This window comes from Mus caroli, unplaced genomic scaffold (genome assembly GCF_978045245.1).
Source record: "Mus caroli unplaced genomic scaffold, Mus_caroli_1 scaffold_13, whole genome shotgun sequence".
In the NCBI taxonomy this organism is placed as follows: Eukaryota; Metazoa; Chordata; class Mammalia; order Rodentia; family Muridae; genus Mus; species Mus caroli.
The window spans coordinates 3,838,017-3,864,954 of NW_028227268.1; the positions used below are offsets into that span (position 1 = coordinate 3,838,017).

General features: G+C 50.0%; 1 protein-coding gene across 3 annotated transcripts in view; it reads left to right on the forward strand.

Moving 5' to 3' along the window:
* Cyth1 (cytohesin 1) overlaps window positions 1-24,293 on the forward strand; it is an 85,163-nt gene extending 60,870 nt beyond the window's left edge. For 2 of the 3 annotated variants that reach the window (XM_085829389.1, XM_029483220.2), the window contains exons 4-13: window positions 2,539-2,605; window positions 2,857-2,975; window positions 3,300-3,380; window positions 4,242-4,354; window positions 5,390-5,538; window positions 5,966-6,078; window positions 11,416-11,494; window positions 17,570-17,641; window positions 19,256-19,410; window positions 22,371-24,293. In XM_085829389.1, coding sequence (XP_085685515.1) covers window positions 2,539-2,605; window positions 2,857-2,975; window positions 3,300-3,380; window positions 4,242-4,354; window positions 5,390-5,538; window positions 5,966-6,078; window positions 11,416-11,494; window positions 17,570-17,641; window positions 19,256-19,410; window positions 22,371-22,449 — 1,027 coding nt within the window. In that variant the 3' untranslated portion in view covers window positions 22,450-24,293. The remainder of the gene's footprint in view (window positions 1-2,538; window positions 2,606-2,856; window positions 2,976-3,299; window positions 3,381-4,241; window positions 4,355-5,389; window positions 5,539-5,965; window positions 6,079-11,415; window positions 11,495-17,569; window positions 17,642-19,255; window positions 19,411-22,370) is intronic. The other variant, XM_021177106.3, reaches the window with a different exon arrangement.
* Window positions 24,294-26,938: the final 2,645 nt, after the last annotated feature.

The window sequence follows — 26,938 nt, forward strand, 5'->3', positions numbered from 1 at the left end:
AAGAACATCAAGAAAAATAGACCAATTTTCATCAGTGTTTCTGGTGCGACTGAGCACAAAAGCCATACATACATCAGTTATTTATGTTTTTTAACCCCTGGAGTTTAAACTGGTATTCCAGAATTGAAGATTCTGAAAGGTGAGCTGTTCTAACATAGGTGGGTGGTCATGTGTGTAATCAAAGGCCTGATCTAGCGTTCTGTAACAACCCCAAACATTGTGGAAGAAGCAAAGACAGCATAGTGATATGGGACTTAAACTTCCTCAAGATGACCCAGGTGACACAGCTGGTGTGCAAGGGAGACTGCCGAAGTTGGAACAGGAGCTGACCCAAAAGCTCTGTATGATGACTATCTCAACAGTCATAGACAGAATGCTAGACAGGTAGAGACAGGAGCTGACTCATGGAGACCTGAGAACTTTAGCTAGCTACATCCTTTGAGTATGCCTGGCTGTTGTAAGCTACAACACTGGATGGCTTTGGGTAGGACCTGATTTATGAGAAATCAGTGAAGTTAGCCGGCCACCTGTGAGCACCCAGGGCCTTCAGAAACAGCAACAGCTGACAGAGATCTGGAAGTGTACAATTGAAGTCTGGGCTCTGGGTTCTGGGCTTGCCAGAGGCAGAGGAAGCTTCAGTAAGGGACTAAACCAAGGCAAAAGATGCTGAGAGTCCTTGTGCATCATCATTTGCCTTCCCATTGTAGGGCCTCCAAGGATTGCACACTCGCATAGGAAGCTGCCCTGCAGCTAGCTTTATGTTTGTTTGGTTTTGGGGTTTGGGTTTTTGACTTATTTTCAAAACAGGGTTTCTCTGTGTAGCCCTGGCTGTCCTGGAACTCAGAGATCTGCCTGCCTCTGCTTCCCAAGTACTGGGATTAAAGGTGTGCACCACTACCTCCCAGCTCACCCAGCAGCTTTTTCTTGTTTTTTTTTTTTTTTTGAAATATGGATAAAAGTAATATTCCTGGATTTGGGAAAAATGTGGTTAGATAACCTGAGACTCATACCAGTCCCAAATCTCAAGTCAGCCTGGCCAAGCATGGTGGGCTCATATCTGTAATTTGGGAGGTGAAGGCAGGAGGATTGTTTTGAGTTTCAGGCCAGCCTGGCCTACATAGTGAGTTTTAGTCCAGCCTGAGCTACATAGTGAACCCATGTCTCAACCTGGGAAAAAAGGAAAAAATAAAAAGAATAAGAAAAGGACTTTGTACCTTTGGGGTTTGGCCAGTGCGGATGAGGTCCTGAAGGCAGTTTTGCTCAGAAACTGTAAAGTGACAGAGGCAGTGGCCGTGGTTTCCAAATGTCTGCCAGACTCACAGGAGGTTTAAAAAGTGTCACCTAGACTCTACCCCTAAACTTTGCTCAGTGGCCCAGAACCTGTAATTCTGTTTGATTGTGGGCTGGAAGAGTCCTGAGCCCTTCACAGGCATACTGGGTGAGCATTTGCCCTAGCAGGGCCCAGGGGCTTGTCCAGAGTGGGGGCTGGCATTCTTCATGTGTAACTCCCTCCCTCAGCTGCTTGTGAACCACACGGTAGGGGCTGTATTTGTTTGGTCGGATGGATGCACACTTAAGAAAACTGCTGCTTGTTTATACGGCATTTTAAAAAGCTAAAGCTGGGCTAGTGAGATGGCTCAGTGGGTAAGAGCACCCGACTGCTCTTCCGAAGGTCTAGAGTTCAAATCCCAGCAACCACATGGTGGCTCACAACCATCCGTAACGAGATCTGGCTCCCTCTTCTGGAGTGTCTGAAGACAGCTACAGTGTACTTACATATGTAATAAATAGATCTAAAATTGTTTAAAATAAATAAATAAATAAAAAGCTAAAGCTAAAACCCTCCATGACCTGTCTAGATACAGCCTTGACCCTTCTGCCCAAAAGAAAGGAAAGCCTATGCACATAAGGTATGTGTGCTGGCAGCACGAGTGTGTGATGAGCCCTGCATGGAGGCAGACATGGAGGGACATTGCTGAGCAATTTCAGCAATAGAAAGGAGTGTTGTGCTGATGGACCTTGAAGACAGTGTGTTAAGCGAAAGCATCCAGGAACACAAGCCCAGCTAGTCCACATGGTTCTGTGTGTGTGAGACGTCCAGAATCTGGCAGATGTGTGCACAGGAGGTAGGCCAAGAGTTCCCCAGAGTTGAAAGAGGAATGTGGGGGAACTGGAAATGGGTGTGAGGAATTTTGTTGAACTGATAAGAGTTTTCTAAAACTAGTTATGGTAATGGTTGCACAGTTTGGTAAGCTTACTAAAAGCCATTCAGGTTTACATTCAAAATGGGTAGATTCTACAATATGTAGACGACAAAGTTTAAGAAAAAAAAACATTCTAAGAGAAACCATGAATCTAGAGAGAAGGAGGCAAGTGAGCCTGACCGAGGCTTTGGCTGACCCTGCCTAGCGGACCAGATTGCTTCCTTATTAACTTTTAGAGCAATCTTCCCACAGTGTCAGTGCCGCACACGAAGGCTGCACCAGCCTCCCAGAACTTCCTGCTACCAGAGCACTAATGGCCACACTTGTCTTTCAGGAAAAACATGCAGAGGAACAAACAGGTAGCCATGGGCAGAAAGAAATTTAACATGGATCCTAAAAAGGTAAGCAGAAAATGAAGTGGAGTATTAAAGTGGGGGTGGAGCAGTGGGGACCAGGGCTCTAAGCTGCTGTTCTCTGGAGTAAATGTCAGGTGGTTACCCTCATGCTCTTGTGTCTGGGGCTCTGGTTTCTAACTTGAGTCCCCCCCATCCCTATGTCCACTGGTGGGGATTTACTGGCTCAGGCTCCAGGTCCACACTCATTTTCCAGCCTCCACAGGCCAGCATCACTGCTCTTTCTGACCTTTGTGTAGGGGATCCAGTTCTTAATCGAGAATGGCCTGCTGAAGAACACTTGTGAGGACATCGCCCAGTTCCTGTATAAAGGGGAAGGGCTCAACAAGACAGCCATCGGCGACTACCTTGGGGAGAGGTGAGGCCCTTAAAGCTGGGTCAGAGCCAGTGGGAGAAGTAAGCTCCCTGCTGCCTAAGTCCATGGGGTGGGTGACTGTGGTACCAGGGCAGCCAGAGCCACAATGGCGCTGAGTGGAGGGATTACCTTACTTGTCCAGGGGCATAGAGGTGCCTTGCTTGTTTAGTTAGCAAGCAGAGCCAGGTCAACAGCCTCCTGACTGTGCATGGCCACGCTGAGAGGTCTGATGGGCTGGGACTCTGGGGATGCCATCTGCTTGGGCTCAGGATGGGTCTTGGTCAGTGTCAGGGTCCGACGTGTGCTCCTCTCGTCTGTCTCCTGTAGAGATGAGTTCAGCATCCAGGTCCTGCATGCGTTTGTGGAGCTGCACGAGTTCACCGACCTGAACCTCGTCCAGGCCTTGCGGTGGGTGTCGTTGGCCGGGCGCCGTGGGGCAGGGTGGTTGTTACTGTCCTGAAGTAGTGTGCAGGAAGGCCTTGTGCACGCCTGAGTGGAGTAGCATTCACTAGGGCTGCTGCTTGTACAGTCTTGGGAGTGGACAGACTGATCTGTCCTTAAATACTGAAATTATTTCTACTCTTCGCAATAGAAAACCCTTTCATTTCTTACCCTAAACCAGGTGTATTTCGTTAAAGAAAAGAAGGGAAAAGGAAAGGAAAGGAAAAAAAAAATCAACTATCATTTTCCCCCTTGGAGACAGGGTTTTTCTTTGTAGCTTTGGCTGTCCAGGAACTCTATAGACGAGGCTGGCCACAAACTCAAGATACCCTCCTGTTTCTGCTTCCCAAGTGCTGGGATTAAATGTGTGCACCACCACTGCCTGGCTTCAGCTTCAGCTTTTAAACCAAGCTTGTTTTGTGCCCTTTAAAGCCATTTTTTTCTGCCGTGGATATAAATCCTAAGATGTTTTGCTTTTTTTTTGTTTTTGTTTTTGTTTTTGTTTTTGAGCTCTGATTCTTTAATGATGCAGTGTTGCAGAACTAACCTTGTGGCTGTGGTCCCATATGATTTACAGGGTTCCATAGTGAATGCCCTGAATGAATCCTTCCTTTAGAGTTCATTTTAAATGATTAACATCTGTGTTTCACTTTTGTGTGTTACTCTAAAGTGGGGCTGTTCTTCTTGGCTTCTCAGTTCATTTAAGGCCACAGTGGTTACATTTGCTTCTGTTCAGTTTCTGAAGCCCCCACTTCCTTCCCCATGTGTTATTAACTGCCACACTAGCAGCAGAACTGGTCAAAACAATGCTCCTGTCTTCACCCTCAGGCAGTTCCTGTGGAGCTTCCGACTCCCTGGAGAGGCCCAGAAGATTGACCGGATGATGGAGGCCTTTGCCCAGCGGTACTGTCAGTGCAATACTGGGGTGTTCCAGTCTACAGGTGAGGGAGGGAGCCTCTGTATGAGTCCGGGAGGGAGAGCTAGGACAAGAGGCTGATCCATTCCAAGAACAGTTACTTACTGGTGTGTACAACCTGGAGAGACTGAAAGCATCCAGAAGACCAGCACTAGACCTGGTATGCTTAGTGGAGGAGTGCTTGCCTCATGTGTGTGCAGCACTGGGCTCAGAACTACAAAGCATATAACTATTAAAGATGTCTCAGCACTGGGCAGTGGTAGCCTTTGATCCCAGCACTCAAGAGGCAGAGACAGGCAGATCTCTGAGTTTGTGGCCAGCCTGGTCTTCAGGACAAGTACCAGGACAGCTAGGGCTATACAGAGAAACTCTGTCTCAAAAGCAAATTTATGAATATAGCTAGCTAGGCTACTTAAGCAAGACCTTGCCTTAAAAAGAAAGAAAGAAAGAAAGAAAGAAAGAAAGAAAGAAAGAAAGAAAGAAAGAAAGAAACATTATGTTCTTATGAAGATATTGGCACGGGAAAATGATAAGATTAACAAAAAAGCATATATATGTGTGTGTAATGTATAGACCTATCTCCTGTGTATGTATCTATCTCACACATATGATGGGTGGTAGTGCATTATAGTGTCTGTAAAGTGATTTTATAGGCACATTTATACAGAAGAAATAAAGCAGACCAAATTATTACTAAATAGAATTGCAGTTAATTTTTTTCTTTTTGATACATTGTATTGGTCTGAGATTTTGTTGTATAGCTCTAGCTGGCCTTTTATAGACCAGGCTGTACTGGAACTCACAGAAATATGCCTTTTGAGTATGGAGGCTAACGTCATGCTCCACTACTCCCAGCCGTTTTATTGTTTTCCTGTTCTTTTATACCTGAGAAATAGAATGAGTGTCTTTAGTGAGGTCATGTGCCTTGCCCCTTCCAGGAACATAAGCCTGGGAACACATGTACACTTGGCTCATCTGCTCTTCCTGCCAGTGTTGTTACTCCTGGTTACTGTTGGTGTCTCCTGTCCTCTGCTCTCACAGCCTGGTCTCCTCTCTCTAGACACCTGCTATGTCCTGTCCTTCGCAATCATAATGCTGAACACCAGCCTACACAACCCCAATGTCAAAGACAAGCCTACGGTGGAGAGGTTCATCGCCATGAACCGAGGCATCAACGACGGAGGAGACCTGCCGGAGGAGCTGCTCCGGGTGAGCAGGGCCAGAGCTGCTTCATGTCAGCTGGCAAAGCATGCACTTGAACGGGATCGTAGGAGAGGAGGCAGAAGGATAACTTGCTGAGTGCCTGATCACTTAATTAATTTAAATATGTGAATTTCACAAAGGCCAGCTGAGAATCAGGATGGGAGGTGGCTTCTAAATCTGAAACTGAAAATTAAAGGCTCAAGTAGGCTCCAGGCTGAGAGGCCCAAGTAGGCTCCAGGCAACTATTTCTTTTTTCCTTAATTATCCACCAGGCATCTTATTTTTGTCCCTGTGAGCTGCTAGAAAGCAGAGAATGGCCATGTTCTTTTCTAGTCTCTGTGCCTTACAGAGACTACCTGTGGACTGAGTAGAGAGGAAGGGAGGAAGGACAGGCACTTCTCGAATCAGACATGCAGTGTGGTCTTTTATCCAGAATCTCTATGAGAGCATCAAAAACGAGCCCTTTAAAATCCCCGAAGATGACGGGAATGACCTCACGCACACTTTCTTCAATCCAGACCGAGAGGGCTGGCTGCTCAAGCTCGGTAAGTCCCTCCCCCAGCTGGGCCTGCAACAGAGCCTAGGAGGAAAGGCTGTGTGTACACAGCGCTGGGGGGTGGGGAAGGGGGCAGGTCACAGCAGTCCACTTCCAGACCATTCTGGAGCTGTTGACAAGCAGTCACCACAGAACAGACTCCTGGACACAGGCTCTGCCCTTATAAACATTGTCCTTATGTATCTGGGCCCTGTGTGACCAGTCCCAAGTAGGCAGCCATACTCCCTGAGGCACTTTCCAGGGACCTGGACCCTTGGGTGGGTAAGCAGCCATATCCATCTCTCTATTCCCATCCTAGATTTACCCTGGCACTCCTGCCCACCCAGTGCATCATCACTTCCCTCTGCATCTGGCTCCCACAGGCAGTGTGCATGGCAAACCTAGAGCCTTGGCTGCAGCACAATGCACAGCACTCTCCCTCATGCTCTGGCCCTCGCAGTCCCAATCAACCACCAAGCAGCCACAGCAACAATTGTGCCATTCAAAGAGCTGCAGTGCGCTTCTCTTCCCTCTGCCAGAAGTGAGCCTGTAGTGTTAAGATTTACGGTCATGCCTTGCTAGGAAGGTGACAGAGTAGCCAAATAGCAATCAGTGGGTTCTCATGCACGCACATGTCCACCTCTGTCTGTCAGTCATAGAGAGGTCACTGAGCTCTCTGCACATGAAAGTGTGGAGGCTTTTTGACCACTAGAGAGCATGTTCCAGTACCCTTCTGCCTTGGCCTTGGATGAGCTGACTCCCCTATCAGGAGGGCGGATGCTGTAAGAGACCCGCTCCTCTTCCATTTGGTTACTCGACCTGTGATAAGTAGTCCTCCCACTCTTGGCCATGACTGACAGCATCCAGTAGAGCTACTGACACACCCTCTGTTGCTAACTCATCCAGATAGCATAGGGTTGACATTTCCTTTAAAAGGCCCCAAACTGTGTTTATACATGACAGTTCCCTTTTAGACCGCTTCAACGATTGATTACAGAGCCTTGCAGTGTCTGGACGTGGCCAGTAGCAATCTCTAAGCAGAAGGTCTGAAGAAAAGGCTCCGAAATGGTTAACCCACAGGCAGGCAGCCTTCTGCTCCACAGTCTTCTTACCTGACCAATAAAGAGGAAATGTGCTGGAAAGTTCAAAAGTGTCCGAGTTTAGGTTTACTTCCCCCTCCCTCCGGGGAAGTTTGTCTCCCTGCGAATGCTAAGTGTTAGCTTTGACAGCTGAGATACTAAAATTAGAGCAGAGATTATCTTGGTTCTTGTACCAGGATGGCATGTAAATTCATGAGATATCCTATATTTTTAAAACTCAAGAATCTCAGCTGAGTGAAATGATGCACATCTGTAGTCCCAGACACACAGGGGACAGAGCAGGAGAATCCCTGGGGCCCAAGAAACTGGTAGAGCAAGACCTCACCCCAAAGAGTAAAAGTTTAACAATGTGGGACTCATTCATCGTGAGGTCGTTGCTTCATGTTTCTAACCTCTCGATAAGGTGTTTCCATGTGACACACTGAGACTCAGCCGTGTGTCTGTGTGCTGTTCAGGGCAGGACTTCGTGCCATCTGTAGTTGTCTGTATATGTCCCTCTATGCACAGAACCATAAGCATGTGTGTTCTTGTGTACACACATATGTACATGTATATCCATGGGTGTACATGTGTGCATCCTTGCACACATTTTGAAAAGTGTTGAGTATCTTAACAAGGACACTTCTCTCAGAGTGCATATCATTCACTTTGCTCTGGTTTGTCAAGAGTCTGGCAAACACTGGCCTTACAAAAATGGATTCGTGACACTGTTAGCCATGTGGGGAATACCCCAAGTCTTGCCACACAGCACGGGTAGTCACTTCCTGTCGGTGTCTGCAGGCTGACCTCCCTCTCCAGGCATACATAGATGGGACTGGTACGCTGCACTTTAAGATTAAAAAGTCGGGTTTGATTTCTTTGTTTTAATTTTCTTTTCTCCCTCATTTATATGTTTCCATGATTTTGGCTCTCCTTTTCCTTGCCCCAAACTCCAGGAGGTATGTAACCCTGCACCTGCTCGCTCTCTCTGCCAGGCCACTGTCATTGCTGCAGCGTTTTGTTTTTTTTTTTAATTTTGTTATTTTTGGTTATTTTGTTTTTTAATTGCTGGTAGTAGTGTTAATGCTGCTTCTAACTTACTGTACAGTCCCTAGGGAACTGGCCAGGATCAGGGGTTTGGGGCAGTGTTCACAGAAGCAGTACTGCAGCTGCCGGGTCAGAGCTCTAAGAAGTAACTGCGAGTAGTCAACAATGCTAGCCCAGAGCCAGCCAAGGAAGGCAGAGGAACATCGGCTGCGTGCTCATGGCAATTGCTGGATTCAAATTCCCATCCGTGCATCAGCCTGATTTCTGGAGTGAGGGAGCAAAGAAGAGGGTGTTATCTTGTAACCTCCCGAAGTCACGTGCTTCTGACACCATGGTTGACAAAGTTAGGAAAAGCTTGAACAGTTGACATATTGGGCCATTTGCCTTTCCATGAAAAAGACAAGTATTGTCTTCTAAACTCACAAGTGGATATTTTTAAAACCTCAAAACCAGAAACCCCTACCTATAGCCCTTTAATTCCATTTCTTGGGTATCATCAGGGAAGGACTCACAGCCTGGATCCTCTGTCTGTGTCTCCTCTGGTGTAAACCATCCTCTGTTACAAAGAATCATCCTCAGCACCCAGGGCGGCCTCTGCCTGCCAACTTAGCACAGCCAGAGCGGAGCAAGCAGAGCACAAGCACTGTGCTCCTTCAGTGCTGGGACAGTGTCGGCCCTCTGTGTGAGGGAGGCCTGAGAAGCCCTGCAGGGGAGGGGTCCTGTGAGTTCCACAGGGACTGTCCTACGCGCACATTGATCTGTCTGCTTGTCCCATGTCTGTTTTTCTTTCCACGTGGAAGTGTTCCCCGTGGGCCCGCAGCGATGCTTTGTGGTAGAGGGCTCTGTGGTGCAGCCAACCGTCCAGGGGACGTAAGGAAGCTTTGACAGACAGAACTTCCGGGCTTCGCTTTTTCTCCTCCATTCCTGCCACCTTGTTTCTTTTGGTATCTAACTCACTCTCTTCATCATTTCCTGAGTTCATTGTCACCTGGGGTAGTCCTGTGACAGAATGCATGGGAGGTCAGCATGGGTGGACCATCCTTGTGTATCAAGGCCTGGGTGGGAAATGGTCTCCCCAAGAGGCTAGAAGACAGTTACGCTCAGACTCAGAAGTGAGAAAGGATCTGCTCTAAGACACATTGCCTTCAGATTTAAACATGGTCTCCTTTGTGCAACTCCGCCCAGCCCTCCCTGGTATCAACATGCATGTCATGTTGTTCCTATGGCTTTCCCATTCACGCCACTTAACCATGAAACTTACAGAATCCCTCACTACCATAACCACACACATGCCACAGCACATGATTGCTTGTGGCATAGTCCATCTGGGAACCTAGGTCTCAGTCATGTAGAATCATGTAGTTAACGATGGCTGCTTACATCTACTTCCCCACCCCTCTAGCTCAGACACCCAGGCAGAGAAGTCCAGGCCCTAACCTGCTCTGCTGGGTTTCCTCCTTCACAGTTCAGAGATGAGCCTGCAGGCAGATGCTGGCATTGGAAAGAGTCTCTGTAAAGATGCCTGGCCCTGCATGGCTGTCAGCAACAGGGCAGAGGAGTAGGCATGGCAGGCGTGCCACTCCCCTGCCTTCCACAGAAACTAGAGAAAAGGTGTTCTTCATAGTTGGGGCCTAGAAAAGGGGAAGTGCTAAGGAACAGGGACAGAGTGTGTGTGTGAGTGTGCAACACCACGTGTGTATCAGCATGGGAAGGAACAGGGACAGAGTGTGTGTGTGAGTGTGCAACGCCACATGTGTATCAGCATGGGAAGGAACAGGGACAGAGTGTGTGTGTGAGTGTGCAACGCCACATGTGTATCAGCAGGGGAAGGAACAGGGACAGAGTGTGTGTGTGAGTGTGCAACGCCACATGTGTATCAGCACGGGAAGGAACAGGGACAGAGTGTGTGTGTGAGTGTGCAACACCACGTGTGTATCAGCATGGGAAGGAACAGGGACAGAGTGTGTGTGTGAGTGTGCAACGCCACATGTGTATCAGCATGGGAAGGAACAGGGACAGAGTGTGTGTGTGAGTGTGCAACGCCACATGTGTATCAGCAGGGGAAGGAACAGGGACAGAGTGTGTGTGTGAGTGTGCAACGCCACATGTGTATCAGCACGGGAAGGAACAGGGACAGAGTGTGTGTGTGAGTGTGCAACGCCACGTGTGTATCAGCATGGGAAGGAACAGGGACAGAGTGCGTGTGCAATGCCATGTGTGTATCAGCACGGGAAGGCCCTGGATAATTCTGAGTAGTTCATGTCAAGACAGTCTTCCTCGACCTGAGGTAAGTGGGGACCATGGGGATCCTGAGCATGATGCAAGTGAGGATGTAGCTTCTTTCAAAGTGAGCCCAGTTAAGCCCCACCACCACCCCTGTCCCCGTCCCAATGCAGAACAGCATAGAAGACCCCACACTCGCTACTTCCTAGCATGGAGGAGTACTGAGAAAGGCTCTGAGCAGCAGCTTAGTCACCACCTCCTTGATGCCAGAGCTGCCTCTAGTCACTTAGTTTTAAAGAGTCATGTGAGTCCACAGAAGGAACGGCTCCTGAGCCCCCCTCTTGGACAAGCCATTCCTTTCCTGGTGAAGGAATCCTGCTTTGATTCATACCCACAACTCTGGGACATGACTTTCGGGACACTAACTGAGGGGGCTAGAGTCAGTGTGGAACTTCACTATAGGCAGGTGGGTGATGGGAAGCCACAGGTTTGGTTTTAAAGGGCTCACAGTGCCTTACTTTCTGTATCTTTTCTCCTGTCACTTCCATGGAACCCCTGAGGTGCCCATGCCTCCTGCGTCAGGGTGCTGACCCCTCCTTTCTCCTTTCTTAGCCTGTCTCTATCACAGGCTGTGGCTGGCTTCTCCAGCCTCAGGTACATCTCTGTCACAGGCTGTGGCTGGCTTCTCCAGCCTCGGGTACATTTGCTTTGCACCATTGTCACCCTGGGCCTCCTCCCCAGCCCGTGCTCTCATCTTGCTGTCCAGGACATCTCACGGTGTCACCCAGACACGCTTGCTCTGCTCATACCATAGACTTTCACTTTGTGAAAGATGCTTCTGTCTTGGCTGTGTCTTGTCACTGATGTAAATTTTGCCATGGTCTAAATGTTCTCCTGATACCCTGCCCCACCCGACACCCTCCCTGGGAAGAAAGCTTTGTGTGTGTAGCATGCACCTGCTTAGGTGTCTTTTGTCAGGAGTGTCTCCTTTTTGCTCTCAGGTGGCAGGGTAAAGACCTGGAAGAGGCGCTGGTTCATTCTGACTGACAACTGCCTTTACTACTTTGAATACACCACGGTGAGCATCTACTGGGGCAGGATGAGCCAATCCTCCACTTCCAAACCATTCTTCCCAAACACAGCCAGAGGGGGCCCCAGGGAGACGGTCAGATCTGTGCTACTTCTGTGGGGGTTAGGGAGGAACTAAATCTCAGAGCAGAACATCCCAACAGGATGTAGAGGCTGTCCAGGAGGCTGTAGACCAGAGCCAGCACCCAGTTCTAGACACACGAGGCACAAGTCCCAAAACTGAGAGAGAGCCATGAACACCGTGCTTGTTCAGAGCTGGAAACATGGAACTGGAGTCAGTTGCCAAAAACCTAGTGAAGGGGATAATAGTTGTGATTCGGTGAACGCAGACTTTCTGTGGCCTCAGAAATGCTGAAGGGTTTGATTCCGAGCACACAGTCTCAGTGTGAGAGATACAGCAGAGGAAGAGGAGGGCTGGGGAGTGACACTTCCTAATACCATGGAAGCTCACTGGGATAAGAGCTCCCGGCAGGAGCCTGTCACTTGCAGGCGCCCTTTGTAGCTGTAGGAATAAAAAGTTCACAGTAAAATGCCTCCAGGCTTCCTATGGGAGATCACTGAAAGCCACAGGTTGCTGGTCTCGGGCCATGCCTCCACACTGGTGGCACGGCACTCTGGTGTTCTGACATCTTCCTGGGCACCTGCAAGCACAGCGGTGCTTCTTCTTGTGTGCAGTTAGACTTTGCTCTCCAACTGGGTCAGGAAAGCTAACTTGGCTGCATCTTCACTGAGTAAAAGTCATTGATCCCACTGAGGAGCTAGAGCTGAAGGAAGCCTCCTCCATGGTAAAGGTGGAACAATCAATAAGATGATTGCCATAAGTGTGAGGGCAGCCTGGGCTACATAGTGAACTCCAGGCTAGCCTCCTAGAGTTAGAGGTTAATTCTGTCGTTCATGCTGATGGTGTGCTGAGGACACGACGGCAAACTGTTTCGAGGCCCTTCCTTCTCCCCAGGACCCCACTTGTGCCACCTAAGTGCTGCAGCTGGTGCTGCTCCTCTGCACTTAGTCTTCTCCAACACTAAGGATTCTCTGACACATAAAAATTGTCAGAAGGTGTCCCTGTTTTCTCCCCAGGGTACTGTGGACAAAGGCTCAGTAGGTTTCCCTCTAGACATGCCGCCCACCCTCCCAAACCCTCCTTATTTATAGTCTAGGCAGCAAGGAGAGCTTTCCTAGCAAGGGCTAAGAAACACTGACAGAATAACCCTAGTGAACCTGTGGTGGGGGTAGGGGTGGCGGGGGTGATGAGGACAGCCAGACAGGAAGGGGCATAGCAGCTGGGTTTGCCACCTGGCTCTCTGCAGTGGGAAAGACATTGCAGCCAGTTACAGAATGGCTCTCCTGCAGCCTGTGCATGAGGTCAGCCTACTCCGCCCTTGGCCTGAAGGAAGACGCAGGCTGGTCTGAGTGAAGCAGAGTTGTAAGAGGAGTAAAGTCTGCTGTGGGTGGAAAGGGTGTGAGGAAGTGAGCCGTCTTACTCTGTGCAGTGGGGGGCCAGGCCGGAGGATAGTCCATCCACCGGCATCTGTGAGCCAACAGGTGGTGAGCCCCCCAGTTCTCCTCGGGCACTGTGCAAGTCTAGAATGTCAAACACCTGGGCCACAGAGACTCCAGGAAGATAGTGCAGAGTCACTTAAATAATAACCAGCGTGACCTAGAAGACAGAACAGGACTTCAGTTCATAAGAGGCAAAGCTGTGTCTTTCTGAATCACTGTAGGGTTGTGGGGTTGTTGCTCATTCTTTAGCAAGACTGTGTAGACTTTCAGGAGTGGGACACGTTAACTTATGATGCCCTCACTGCCTGCACAGAAGAGCTAACAGATGCTAGGGACAGGAGACGATTTCAGTGCCAGAACAGTTGATACCTACAAAATCAAAAGTTTTGATGTATTGAGGGGATTGCTCCCCGGATGTAGAGGGTGGGTGGATGCTGACTTCTTCCCCTTCAGTCTGGAACAGAAGTGCTGAGCTTAGCAGGCAAGTATGCTGACAGAGGACCAGTGCTGAAGTATACAGATGGGAGACCTGGCCAGGCATTGTGCGCTGAGCTATGCAACCGTAAACAAGATGACCAAAATGTGGGCTTGTGCTGAGGCTGCTGCCAGCCACACCAAAAAGCAGGACCAGTGCTGACATGCTCTTAAACAAGAACTCATGAGATACTCAAACAAAGCTGGAACTCAGGCACACTGGCTGTAGAGCTCATGCTAAAACATCCCAAGTATGCAAGCAGTATGGAGAGGTGGACAGTGAGCCGTGCCAAGACCAGGAATGGACTCACTCCAGGACTGAGTAGCTGGGCCCTGAGGCTGTAGGACAGGCCGGGAGCATTAGGAACTTGGAAAGTGTCAAGAAGTCAGGGGCAACAGGGACCAAGCAGTAGGAAGAATACTGCATCTTTCAAACTGTTAGAGCTGAACCACGTGATACTTTTCCAAACAAAATGACTGAACACTAGACATTTTTTAATAAGGCTGCTTTAAAATGGGCTTTTATGGTAAGAAACATTTACCTTGAGGTTCCACATTTTTTTCATTTTCTGCCTCACTTTTCTTTTTCTGTTTTTCTTTGTACCTTTATGTATGTATGTATGTATGTATGTAAGTATGTATTTATTTCTATTTGTTTGTTTGTTTTGGGACAGGGTTTTTCTGTAGCCCTGGCTGTCCTGAAACCTACTCTGTAAACCAGGTTGGCCTCGAACTCATAGATCCATTTACCTCTGCCTCCCGAGTGCTAGGATTAATGGCGTGTGCCATTATGGCCAGCTTCAACTTTTTTTCTTAGTAGGACATCTTTTATGAAAATACTATATGAAATAGCCCATCCTCACAGAGCTGACCCCATCTGTCCACACCACATTAGCACTCTTTTCTCTTGCCGGGTGGTCATCGTTTGTGACCTGATTTGCAGTGGTTTTAAACTTTTCCTTGATTCCTTTCTGCAGTATTTTAAGTTCTTTATAATGAGCAAGTCATATTTTTGCAAAGATAGTGGTATTTGCTTTAAGAAATCATATAGGCCAAAGGCGTCAGTGCTGGCTATTTCTGTCCTTGTGGAGAATACAGATGATTAGGGGCATAGATGAATGGTGAGGTGCACCAGGCTCTGTTCCTGAACTTAGGAGAGAATTCTTTGCTTATTTAATTTTTGGTGCTGGGGACAGGACCCAGATTCTCCAACTGAGCTGCTCTTTGAGCCTCTGGACGTCCACATAGAGACACAGAATGCGAATGCGAGGCCTGTGCAGGGACCATTTCATACTTTGGACTTGAATTCAGTTGTTGGGAGGCATAGTTCTCGTGCGCTGCACCTTCTGTGCAATGTGCATAGTGAGTGTCCTGGCTTACTTCAGCCACTACCAGCCTGTGGAACCCCGGGGGAGATCAGCAGAGGCCCAGGGGTCTCCCTGGGCTGGTCACAAGGGCCTTCATAGCTGGTCCTCACTCCTGGGCAGAAGATGGCGTTAGCCCTAGCTGCATATCCAGAGCACGGCTCATGTACCTCGCACATGTAGCTCATTACCTCCGGCCCCTGAGTCTAGAGAGAGAAGAAGCTAGGGCTTCACGGGGGTCTGCATCAGAATTCTTAAGAGAATTCGGCACCGTGTGGCTTAGAAAGGAGAGTGGAGAGGAAAGAAACGAATGGGGAAGTAGGCCAGGAATTATTGAGGAAGCCCAGTAGCTGTCCTCCCTGCTGCAGCCTGGGAGGAATACTTCGAGTCTCTGGACCAGGGGATCCCCTTAGCACTGTTAAGGGTGGGGCATTATATGTGCATAGAAGGATTAGGGGAACTGTGGGTAAATGCATCATCTTCCCTCATAACTGCCATTGTGAGTGGCCGATGCCCCAGAGAGGGCTGCAAGGATCTCAGGCAGACTCAGTGGTCAGCCTGACAGGAGCCTCGTGAGAAGAGAGCCTGTAACTCACAGCTTACTCAGCTTAGTCCACCACTCTGCAAATGACATAGATGGCAGGTCCAGATGGCTAAGAAGGCAGCTGGAGGCTAAAGCCACTCACTCACAGTTGGGGAAGGGCTGCTTGCTAGTGCTCTCTGAGAGCTGGCCCACTGTAGTTGGGAGCCAGGAACAGGGACACGGTGAGCCCAGGAACAGACCCACAGACATGTTCTTGAGAAGAAAGTGTGCCAGTCATAAAGCCGTAGGAAGGCTGGAAGGAAACAAGTTTCCCAGAAAGAATACAAGGCCAAAGGAAATGATACAGGAGGCTAGACGACAGTCATGAGATGCTGACAATAGCTTCAGACCATCCCCAAGTGGAAAATGTGCTTCCAGGCTTACCTTGCATAATGGCTGAAAAGAGGTTCTCACCAAGCCCCTTTCCTTCCTGAGTCTCAGTACCTGCAAGACAAAGAGAAAAGCTCCAGCCAGCAGGAAAACTTAGTGTGGAATAGCTCTGAAAACTGGAGGGGCCGCGTGGCCATGTGTCACAGTTTGCGGGGGGGCGGGGAGGGGGAGGATCTTTCCCCCTACATGTAGACCTAGCCAAGCTCTCAAACAGGTGAGACCTTCCTGACCACGGGGGATTTTAACAGGGTTCTCTGCCTCTTGTGCCCTCCCTCAGAATGCTGTGGAGAGTGAGCCTCAGGCAGTGCGGTAGTGGAGAGCTACAAACTTGGGGTGATCTGTCCCCAGGCTTAGAGGCCCCACCCCACCCCACCCCCTCTCTCCAACTGTTCCCAGCCAGTCTCCCAGTCTCTTCCTTCTTTTCTTTCTCTCTTTCTCTCTCTCTCCTTCACAGTCCTCTCATTTTCTGCCTCTACTCTTTTCTCAACTCCCCTTCCAATGCCCCCAAATAAACTGTATTCTATACTATACCCATCATATGGTTGGTACGCCCGCTGAGGTACCCCCTCCCACTGCACTATACCATGCTCTATAAAAGATATCATTGGCATTATAAAACACATCAGTGCTATTGTGATAGAAAAGTAGGCAATAGATGTGACACAGAGCACCCAGTTAGAAGGTGGCTTTGAGTTGGGGGAAGGAGAGCGAAAGTGAAGTAGGTTACCTGCTGCAGTTAGCTCTGAGTGGCACAGCCTGAGGAGCCCAGTGGTGCTGACGAGAGCCCAGCATTCCCTAGCTCAGTTACTGAGACATGAGCTGGAGGAGCTGTGTCTCCTGTAGGTGTCCTCTCATACTGTAAGCGCAGAGGAGCAGCTGGGATCAGGTGTCCTGAGGCCAGCACTGAAATGCTTGGCAGGAAGAGGATAACTTCCCACAGGGCTTATGGAAATATCAGAAAGACGTGTTCGTTTGTTTTTCTTTTATACAATTATAGAACTGGATTTGGTTAGTTGGTTGGTTAGTTGGTGGGGTTGTTTGTTATTGTCATATTGTGCATGTGTAACTCTAATCAGTATGCTTGAGAAGCAACAGGTTTTGACCAAGGTTAGCTGGCTGGTAGGGGTAGAAGTCTGTCCATGGTAAGGGCCTTGGCTGATGAGATGCACAGGCTCAGAGAGGGCCAGTTGAGGTGGAGGGAGGGGTGAGATCTGTCTGTCTGGACCTGAGCTCCAGCACCAATATGAACCTTGGGGCCGCTGTCCAAAGGACAGTGTTTCCCTAAGGACCACACATCTGGGTGATGGGCAGTGGGCAGGAGGCAATGGGAAGTTCAGTTGCAGTTCCTCCATCAGGCACGGGCAGGAGTACCTGGGCCTACGCTGGGAAAGGCTCCCAGAAGCTAGTGGCACGAACCAGGAGGAGAAAAGGGAAAAGGAAAGCCTGGCAAAGACATGGAGGAGGGGGAAGGCCCTTTCTTAGGGAAAATAGGCCAAAGTGTTTCCTGCTCGAGACTCGTGGGTCATTCATTGTCAGGTACACTTTGATGGCACCTGCTGAGCCCTCTGGCCTTGTTATCTGTAGAAAGCTTTGGATTTTTCCAGCCACACCACACACTCATGACCCTATTGTTAGATCCCAAGCCTGGCCTGAACCAACCTGGGAACTTCAGGGAGGAGTCAGGATGGGCCTAGGGAAGAAAAGAGGTGTTTCCTCCACAGAAAGTAAAGCCTTTCTCCTGCACCTGTCCCAGGACAAAGAGCCCCGCGGGATTATCCCCCTGGAGAACCTGAGTATCCGAGAAGTGGAGGACTCCAAGAAGCCGGTGAGTGTCTTGCTCCTGTGCCCAGGGTGGTGAAACAGCCGGGGTTATCCCCTTGAAGAACCTGAGACTCACAGCCTCCACCTTCACCACCTCCACCATCTATTCTGATTGTCCTTACTTTGCAAGTCTGTCTGCTTCGGTGCCACATGCTGACTTGGAACCAAGATCTAGGCACTGTCTCACAGCTGTGAGCACCCATAGCTTGGTGCCAGTTTTATAATTCTGATGCACTGTATGACTGGCTTGAAAGCAGCTCACCTGCAGCCCTGCACATGCTCCTGTCTGTCAGGAGCGGAGCCAGCTGGTGTCAGGCCAGCCTCTCAGCCAGCGGGCCTGGAAACATAGTTGAAGTGTTCTATTCTAAGCTGCTTTTTTCCATAGGAAGAAATCGTGTCTATGTGCCCATGTGTGCATGTGGTCAACCTCATTGTCACTCCTCATTGTCACTGTCCACCTCGTTTTCTGAGTCAGGGACTCAGACTGGGGAGATGGGTGGGTGGGGAAAGCATGAGACAAGAGCTGGCAAGCACAAGAACCTGAGTTCAGACCCCAGAGAAGCTGGGTGTGATCATGTGTATCTGTGACTTCCACAAGCCACGGGCTTGCTCACCTAGTGTGCAGTAGGAAAACAGCAAGGAGGCCCATCTCAAACAAGGTAGAAGACAAGGGCTGATACTGGGACTTAGTCCTCTTCATTCCACCCCCATATGGTACACTGCATTACACACACACACACACAGTGAATATGTATCTAATTTTGTTTTTTGAGACTGCAGTCCTGGCTGTCCTAGAACTCTCTCTGTAGATAAGGCTGGCTTCAAACTCACAAATCTGCATGCCTCTGCCTCCTTGAATCTGGGATTAAAAGCATGTACCACCATGCCTTGCTTCTTAAAAAAGAGAGTCCCTGGAAGCTTGTAGGCGGAATAGCCTGATGCACATAACAGCCAGATCAAGAGACCTGCCTCATACAAGATGGAGGGTGACTTTGCTTGTCTTCTGACCTCCACACTTGTCATGGCATGTGTTTGCCCACATTTACATACAGGCACACACACACACACACACACACACACACACACAGTGTATCTTACTAGAAACTGGGTTTTTCTGCTGGCCTGGCTGGCCAGCCCTAGAGTCCTAGCAGGCTCACAGCTTCCTCCTCCCATTGTTGGCATCGCAAGTCTATGTGTATGCCACACCTGGCTTGCTATTATTTATTTATTTTTATTTATATGTTTGTTTGTTTAGTTTTGGTTTTCAAGGTTTCTCTATGTGGCCCTGGCTGTCCTAGAGTTTGTAGACCAGGATGGCCTTGAACTGAGATCTACCTGCCTCTGCCTCTCGAGTGCCAGGATTAAAGGTGTGCGCCACCACCCTCGGTCTACACCTGGCTTCGTCAATTCAGGATCAAAGTCAGCTCCTCGGCTTCTATAGCAAGCACTTTACTAGCTGCCTTCTGTCAGGCGGCCTCGGAAAGTGCATGCTCTGAAAGTGCTCTCTGACACATCTCTCTGGAGAGTAAAGATAACGAGTCTTTTGGGAAATAAATAACATTTTCTTTGATCAGCAGCTTCCTGAAATCTTACTGCCACTTTCTCGTGTTCTCCTCAGAACTGCTTTGAGCTTTATATCCCTGACAATAAAGACCAGGTGATTAAGGCCTGTAAGACAGAGGCGGACGGGCGAGTGGTGGAAGGGAACCACACTGTGTACCGCATCTCAGCCCCAACTCCCGAAGAGAAGGAAGACTGGATCAAGTGCATCAAGTAGGTGGCTCCCTCCCAGGCAAGCCGCTTACCCCACCTCACAAGGTCCTCTCCGCTGCACTTCCTGTCCTGCCAGCCCTGAAAGGCTGCGGGGAGGTTCCCAGCTTGCTTCCCAGCAGGCCTTTGGATGCTTGCCTGTTGGAAAATGAGTAAGCCCTGTCTGCAGTCTCGGTACCCAGATCCAGAGCAGGGCTGAGTGCCACCCGCTCCCACTGTGACGGGCAGCTCTTCCTGTGGCAGCTCAGTGTGACGAGCACTGGGCTTTATTAGACCTGTCATCCAGTGAGACCATTCTCCAGTTTGAGACACAGAAACTGAGGCCCACAGGTTATGAGAGGTTAATCACAGTCCCACGGGTGAGGTTTACCTCAGGGACAGGCCTGCCCAGGGTGGCATGTAACTGGAAATAGGCTTTGCAAAGCCCAATGGTAGCGTCGTCAGCCTTGTTCCCTAGGATTCATGTGAAGCCTGGGCTGACAGGCATCTTTCTCCTATCCCCAGGAAGACAGCCATTGAGCACTCTGGCTTCTCCACCCGCTTGGCAATTATTTCTCCCAGTAATGTATACTTAATCACAGTCCTGGTACTGTGGCTATCAGGTATTTTCCTTAGAGAGCTTTCCTTGTTATCTGGGCTTCGATGACCTAGGAAGTGAGGAGGGCGCGCCATCAGGCCACAGGCTATCTCAGTGCTCTCAGACATAAGAGTCTGATTTAGTGTAGTATTTTGGTCAAGATTAGGCAGAAAGTAAGTAAGTTCTGGATGTGGCGACAGTGTACTAGTTGGGAAGAGTTGATGCTTGACTCTGAAAAGATGCTGATAAAAATTCCTAGAGAAAGGAAGCAGCTGGGTGGGGTATGGACTCAGGTCACCAGTGGAGTCTTGCGGTCTTGAGGCACACTGCCCTTCTCTCTAATTCCAAACTGCAAGAGCTATTCTGAGGATTGAGGCCGATGGCTCAAACACGCCGCCTTCAGTTAGGTATCTCCCCTACGTGACAGCCATTGCACCCATCCTAAGCTTTGCCACGAATCACATACCAGGAGGGGGCTCAGAACAGCCAGTCGTCTGAGCATTGGCTGTGTGTCTGGGAAAGACCTGAGACCAGGAAACAGAGGGTACCGTGCATGTCCCGTGCCCTACGTCAGTTGTTGGGAGTTGATTCTTGCTAGTGGTCTAGCATGAGGGTTGGAGCTGTTGTCTCAGTGTGGTAGCTGTCTAACACTGACTCCCAGGGCTGCCCTGGATGAGACCACATTCTGCATGGCCCTAGGCTGCCCGGTGTAGACTGCTGTTTCCCATGTGATCACACACTGCTGCTGTTAGTAGAATGTGCTTTGGCAAAGGCTCCATCCCTCAATGCTCTTTCCAAAGAATTTTGGCTAGTTTTGTACATTTTGAGTCTCATTTAAGTTTTTGCTGCTATAGTCAGAAAAATGGAGTATTCTTTTTTTGTTTTGTTTTGTTTTGGTTTGTTTTGTTTGTTTGTTTGTTTTCTTTTTTTTCGAGACAGGGTTTCTCTGTATAGCCCTGGCTGTCCTGGAACTCACTTTGTAGACCAGGCTGGCCTCGAACTCAGAAATCCGCCTGCCTCTGCCTCCCAAGTGCTGGGATTAAAGGTGTGCGCCACCACCACCCAGCTGGAGTATTCTTTAAAGTCCTTGTGGATGCTAGACCTCAGCTCCTGTGGAGGATGTGCGAATGCTGGAAGAAACCCTACATGCCCATCCCAGTGGGGTAGCCCAGAGAGTGGCAAGCCCCATACCATAGATGAGGAACTGAGATACAGCAAGGCTAAGCATGGAGTGGTAGGCTAGGCTCCGGCCTGTATGGTGACCCATAGAATGCTGTGCTCAGCATGGATATTGATGCCTCTCCTGTGCTCCAGGTTGAGATGAGAAGTGGGAAGTATATGTCAGGGTGTCGCAGAGGCCCAGACACACCTTCCCGTGGTAGCTGCTCCTTCTTGGGTTCCCAGCGGCCTGAGGAAGTCTGTCTTCACACTGGGTCCACAGAGCTCAGGCTGCAAGCAGGCACTCGGGAGGCCAGGGGTGCTCACTGTCAGCCATGAGGAGTCTGCCCGACGGGTGTAGAGAGCTGTAGTTTCCAGTTCCAGAAATGTTAACAGGAGTTAATCATGGCACAGCATATTTTCATCTAGGCCCTATGAGTACTGCTGTACAAGGACAAGCACCCTACCAGAAAGGGCTGGCCACACCCAAAAGCCATGGGAGAATCACCTACCCCCGAAATGAATAACCCGGCTAGCCTTGCTCCTCTGCAAACTGAGTCCTTGTGGTGGTGAGACTCAGGTTGCTCAGCAGATCTGAGGCAGAAACTATGACTATAGCTCAGACACCACCCCCGCCCCTCCCCCACATACATACAGACACACACATAAAGAAAGAGTGGGGAGGAGAAAGAGAGAAAGAAGAGAAGACTTGGAAGTATGTGCTGTGGAGGCTCCAGGTCACAGTGGCCCACTAGAACTAACCAACACACAAGTCCTGCTTCCCTAGAAGACCAAGCGGCAGCTCTGTGACCCTACCCACAGCCACTGTCTAGTGCAGGCAAGTGCACCCTCCCTCACCAGGCTGGAGAGGCAGCAGAGCCCCAGCAGCAGCCATAGGCTCCCAGAAGTCCCTGTGCAGTCCACGGCAGCCTCTTGAACACCATGTGTGGAATGACTTGTGGCATGTGTTACAGTACAGCACTCAGGGCTGTGGAGGACAGTCACAGCTGAGGAACACACAGTGGTTCTACTCTCAAGTGTTAAGTCATGTTAGTGGGAAGAAGGCAGAAACCCCAGTTACTTTGTTACATGTCCCCGTGTGTCACCTGAAGCTGTCCTGTGGACAGAGAGAGGGTGGGTGTTCCTGGTGAAAGCTGGCAGCACAGGCTCCTGGGGTGGTACTGGCTGACCTGCCCTCATGCCTGCTCTCTCCTTCTCTGTGCTCCAGGGCTGCCATCAGCAGAGACCCTTTCTACGAGATGCTTGCAGCACGGAAAAAGAAGGTCTCCTCCACAAAGAGACACTGAGGGGGCACCAGGGCACGGCCAGCCCATGAAGCTGTGGCCCTTTCTCCTGCCTCCCCTGAGGGCGCTGTGGAGCCAAGCAAAGGAGAGCAGAGGACTTCTCTGCCAGTTCCTGCCTTTCCGCTCCTAGAGACTTGCTTCAGCTTTTGCAGTTTTCTAAGTGGGAGAAGGGAGAGGGCTCGGCTGGAGACTGCGGCTGTCCTCATGGCTCTGGAGCCGCTCTCAGAGCCAGCAGCTGCCAGCAGCTGGTTCACAGCCTCAGCTCAGCAGGGCTGAGGCACCACAGGGAGCTCGCTCTTTACCTCTCAGTGTTCCTGGCCAAGGGCCTTCGCCTCTGCTCCAAGAATGCCTGTAAGGATGTACTCAGTGTACTAAGGAGAGAGGGGAAAAGGAAGAGAAGCCACGCACTATAAAGATTTATTTTTGTTTTTTTTAAAGCAAAAGTGAACGTAGCACTGTACTCTGCCCTCCTGTGCCCTGCTTGGGGAGCTTCCCCTAAAAAGGGGGGCCTGGGGCTGCGGGCACTCCAGGGGCTGCTGCCTCATGACTGTGTGGGCAAGACGGGCAGAAGCAGGACTGCTGGCAGGGCCTAGCAGACACGGGAGGCCTCAGGGCCCCAGCAGGGCAGCAGGCAGGCAGTATGGGCAGCTCCCACCCAGTGCCTGTGGGACAGAGTGAAGGTGGTTAATCCCTTGCCTGGCCCTCAGTGCCCAGGCCCACTGCTCTTTAAAGTGGAAAGTCTGCATTTTCCTAATAACCAAAACTGTGAGGAGCTCACCCATGGTGCTGGGTGGCGACTGTTTCATAGCTGGTTTTTCTTTCTCCTCCCCAAGAGCTCCACTCCTCGTTCTAGAGGAAGGAGCAGGTCTTACCTGATCCCCTTGGGGCTTCAGCCTTTTCTGCCTCAAAAGCCACCCCTATTCTGGACTATTCTGGTGCACTCTGTGGTAGCCTCCAGGAGCAGGGGCCTTTCTCAGCAGGTTGCAGTGCAGTCAGGCAAGGGTAAGGTGGCCTTTTTGTCCCCTGCCCTCTATGGCATGGCATACCACAGCACACATGTGAGTGAACCCTGGCCTCCTAACTCAGTGAGAAGGGAGCCATGAAACGCAGCATCTCCTGCCGTTCTCTCAGGGACTCTCAAGGGCAGCTCCTGTTCCTTGGCCAGGGCTAGCATGCCAGTGTAGGCAGAGCAGGTGGCAGGCGGTGTCTTGGCACACTCTTCCACGTGGCCAAGGCCTTGGTGGCAGAATGCTGCCTCCAGGCAGGTGGAGGAGCCATGGGTCCCCTCTGGGCTGTGTGAGCTCAGCCTCCTTGATCTCAGAAGGAGGTCAGCATCTCTGGAAATAGCTTTGCAGAGAAGGGTGGGTGTGGGGGGCGGCACTTGGCCCCTCCTGGGGATCCAGCAGGATCCGGCCTCAAGAGGCTTCATGTGCTTGACACTTGAGTGTGAAGGCGACAGTGACTGCTAAGGGTCCAGGCTGGAAACCTGAGCCTCCTGCCGCAGAACCAGTCAATGCCTGCCCAGGTTGTGTGTCAGGCCAGTGCAGAGCCCTCCCTTCACACCGGTTCTCACAGGTGTGTCCTGGGCAGGCCAGCACCTGGCTCAGTGTCAGTCTATTTATCAGAGGTGTAAATAATCCACACATAGTTTTTCTCCTTTTAGATTATTTTGTATTTGTTTAAAAAAAATATTTGTCAAAATACAAAGAAATGACTGAAACTTGTTGACAGGGTTTTTAAAAATATTATTATTATTATTATTATTGTTTTGTTTTTGCCTTGTAAACTAGCTCCAAGGAACTGCAGCAAATAAACTCCAAATCTGCCCACACCACTTTATGTTCTGCTCTGCTATGGGGTCATCTCTTGTCAAGCCTGGGGCTGGGGGCTGGAGCATCCCGTGGCATGGGTGTGGCCCAAACTCAGTGGGGCTGTGATTAAAACCAGGGGTTGGGTAGGGGCTATTTTCTGCCATGGATAGCATAACAAGGCAAGAGGGGCTTAACGCTTACCTCTCCGGCTTAACGCTTACCTCTCTTTCTGAGGAAGAAACTCAGCCTCAAGGAGCAGAAATTGTCCACACGAGCAGCCTCCTGCAGTGTGGCACTACATATCCTTGTGAGGCAACTGAGCAGGACCAGGAAATGGAAGGTTGCTGGGCACACGGTTAATGGAGCAGAAGTTGGCCTCTGTGCTTTTCTTGCTTCCTTCTTTTTTCATTGATTGATTTTTGGAGACAGTATCTCATGTCTCTCAGGCTGGCCTTAAGTTCCTTGTGCAGCTGAGGATGGCCCTGAACGTTTGGTCTGCCTCTGCCTCCCTCGAGTGCTGGGATTACAGGTATGTACCATGCCCAGTTTATGCAGGGCTAGGGCTTTCCCCCAAGGTTTCCTGCATGCGAGATAAGCACTCTCCCTACCAGCTGAGCTTCACCCAGGCCTGAGAATCAGCTGTTCTTAGTACATCATTGATGGACAACCCAGAACAGGAGGTCAGGGAGACAGCTTAGGGGCTGGGGGTGGGTGGTTCAGTGGTTACAGTCACTGGGTACTCTGAAAGTTTCAGAGGACCCGGTTTAGGTGGCCAATACCCACATGGTGGCTTTACAACCACCAGTAACCCCAGTTCCAGATGTCCCAACAGCTTCTTCTGGCCTTTAGGGGCACTGTACAGACACGTGCACAGGCACACATGTAGACAAAATATCACACACACACACACACACACACAACTTTAAAAAAAGAAAACAATTCTAGTTATTGCCAGAAAGAATAGAGTACTTAAGTGTTTTCAAAGTGCAAGACATACATATACTTATAAAACATTGAAAGGCACCATAGAAGACCTAAACAAAAATCTCATGATTGGAGAGCAAAATTTAATAGTGAGATGATCAGCGAGAAGTAGTGGTGTATACCTTTAATCCCAGTGCTAAGGAGGCAGAGGCAGGCTGGACAGCCAGGGCTACACAGTGAGACCTTGTCAAGGAAGGAGGGGAGGAAGAATGTCCACAACTTGAACTTAAGAAGTTTGTTCCCTACCACATGGCAATTAATGTTTAGAAGTATGAGATGCTGCTGTGACTCAGCTCTTACCCCTCTAAGCCTCAGGCTGAAACAGGGTCACCTGCTGTTGGTTGTAGAGGCAGGCTCAGTGAACAGTGTTTAATGTCCCAACGTTGGGTGAGAAGTAGGCTTTGCCCTGCCTGCCTTTTCTCTAGTGTCTCCTAACCTGGTTCTGAGGTTTGCTTGTAAAGCATTCCTGGGGAGCTCATGGAGGTACTGGGGCTTGGAAGGCTATTTTGAAAGGTTCTAGAGTCTTTGAGAGGTGAGTCCTTGAGGAAGTAGGCCACAGAGGACCTGGTTCCTGAGATTGCGTCTTGTCTTCTCTCTCTGCCTCCTGTGTGCCATGAGGTGAGCGGCCTCCTCCTCCGCATGGTCCTGCCGCTGTGATGCCCGCCTTACCGTATCAGGATCATCAGATCCAGGAACCGTGGATGAAACCTCTGAGGCTCTGAGCCAGTGAGCATCACTGAGGCTCTGAGCCAGTAAGCAGCATCCCTTTAGGTCCCAGGCCTTCAGCTCACATCCGGGGAGAGCTCACAGCCTGCTTAGCTCCATGCTCAGCGGACAGACCACTGAGCTGCGACTTCCATCAGGGCTGACAGCGTGAAGATCAAAGGTGGTGTGCACTCAGCGTCAGAACCCGTGTCCTGCCAGCCAGGATGCAGGCATAGGCAGGATCAGCCCCAGCAGAGACACTGTTCTTGTCTCCTTTAATCCAGGCCTCTGCATCCCGTTCCTTGACATTTGACAACATTTACTTACCTCCGCGTGGTTTAAATTTGTGTACATATTTGATCAAACCGAACCCGCTGATGTGTTCCGCTTGGCTCTTGCTGTTTACATGGCTGTATCTCGTTCATAAGCATGAAGTCAGGATGACATACAGAACCCCTGACTCTCTGAGCTCTGGGTTCTTGCCTTCTGCTGCTCACATTTAACCCTCTCTGCTCCGTTAGGTGGGCTCAAGCCTTGTTCTAAGCCTTGGTCCTTGGCCTGAGCCAAGTCATAGCATTGTGCTGCAGTTGGTCAAACATGCTCTGTCCCAGAGCTCTTACCTTCTTAAAGTGGTTGCATTAGGGTTGCTCTTGCCACTCCTAACCCACTTCTTCATTCACTCATGCATTCATTCAACAAACACTGCCTGGGGCCTTCTAGACTAGGAAGCTGAGCACTATGTCCATGAACTGAATCTGAAAGCTTGTTTACTGCTGTTCCACCTGAGGCTCCCCTGTAGCAGAAATAGAGCAACCTCAGGATAGCACTGCCGCTGGGCTGGGGGCAGGGCCCGGACCACAAGACTGTACAGTTTAGGGCAGCTGTGACAGGCAAGTATGCTCCCCTCTTCCTGAGTAGTTATTACATTGATCACTGGTGCCTGTCAGAGAGCATCCTGGAGGAGTAGATTATGGACAGAGAGCAAATAGCTA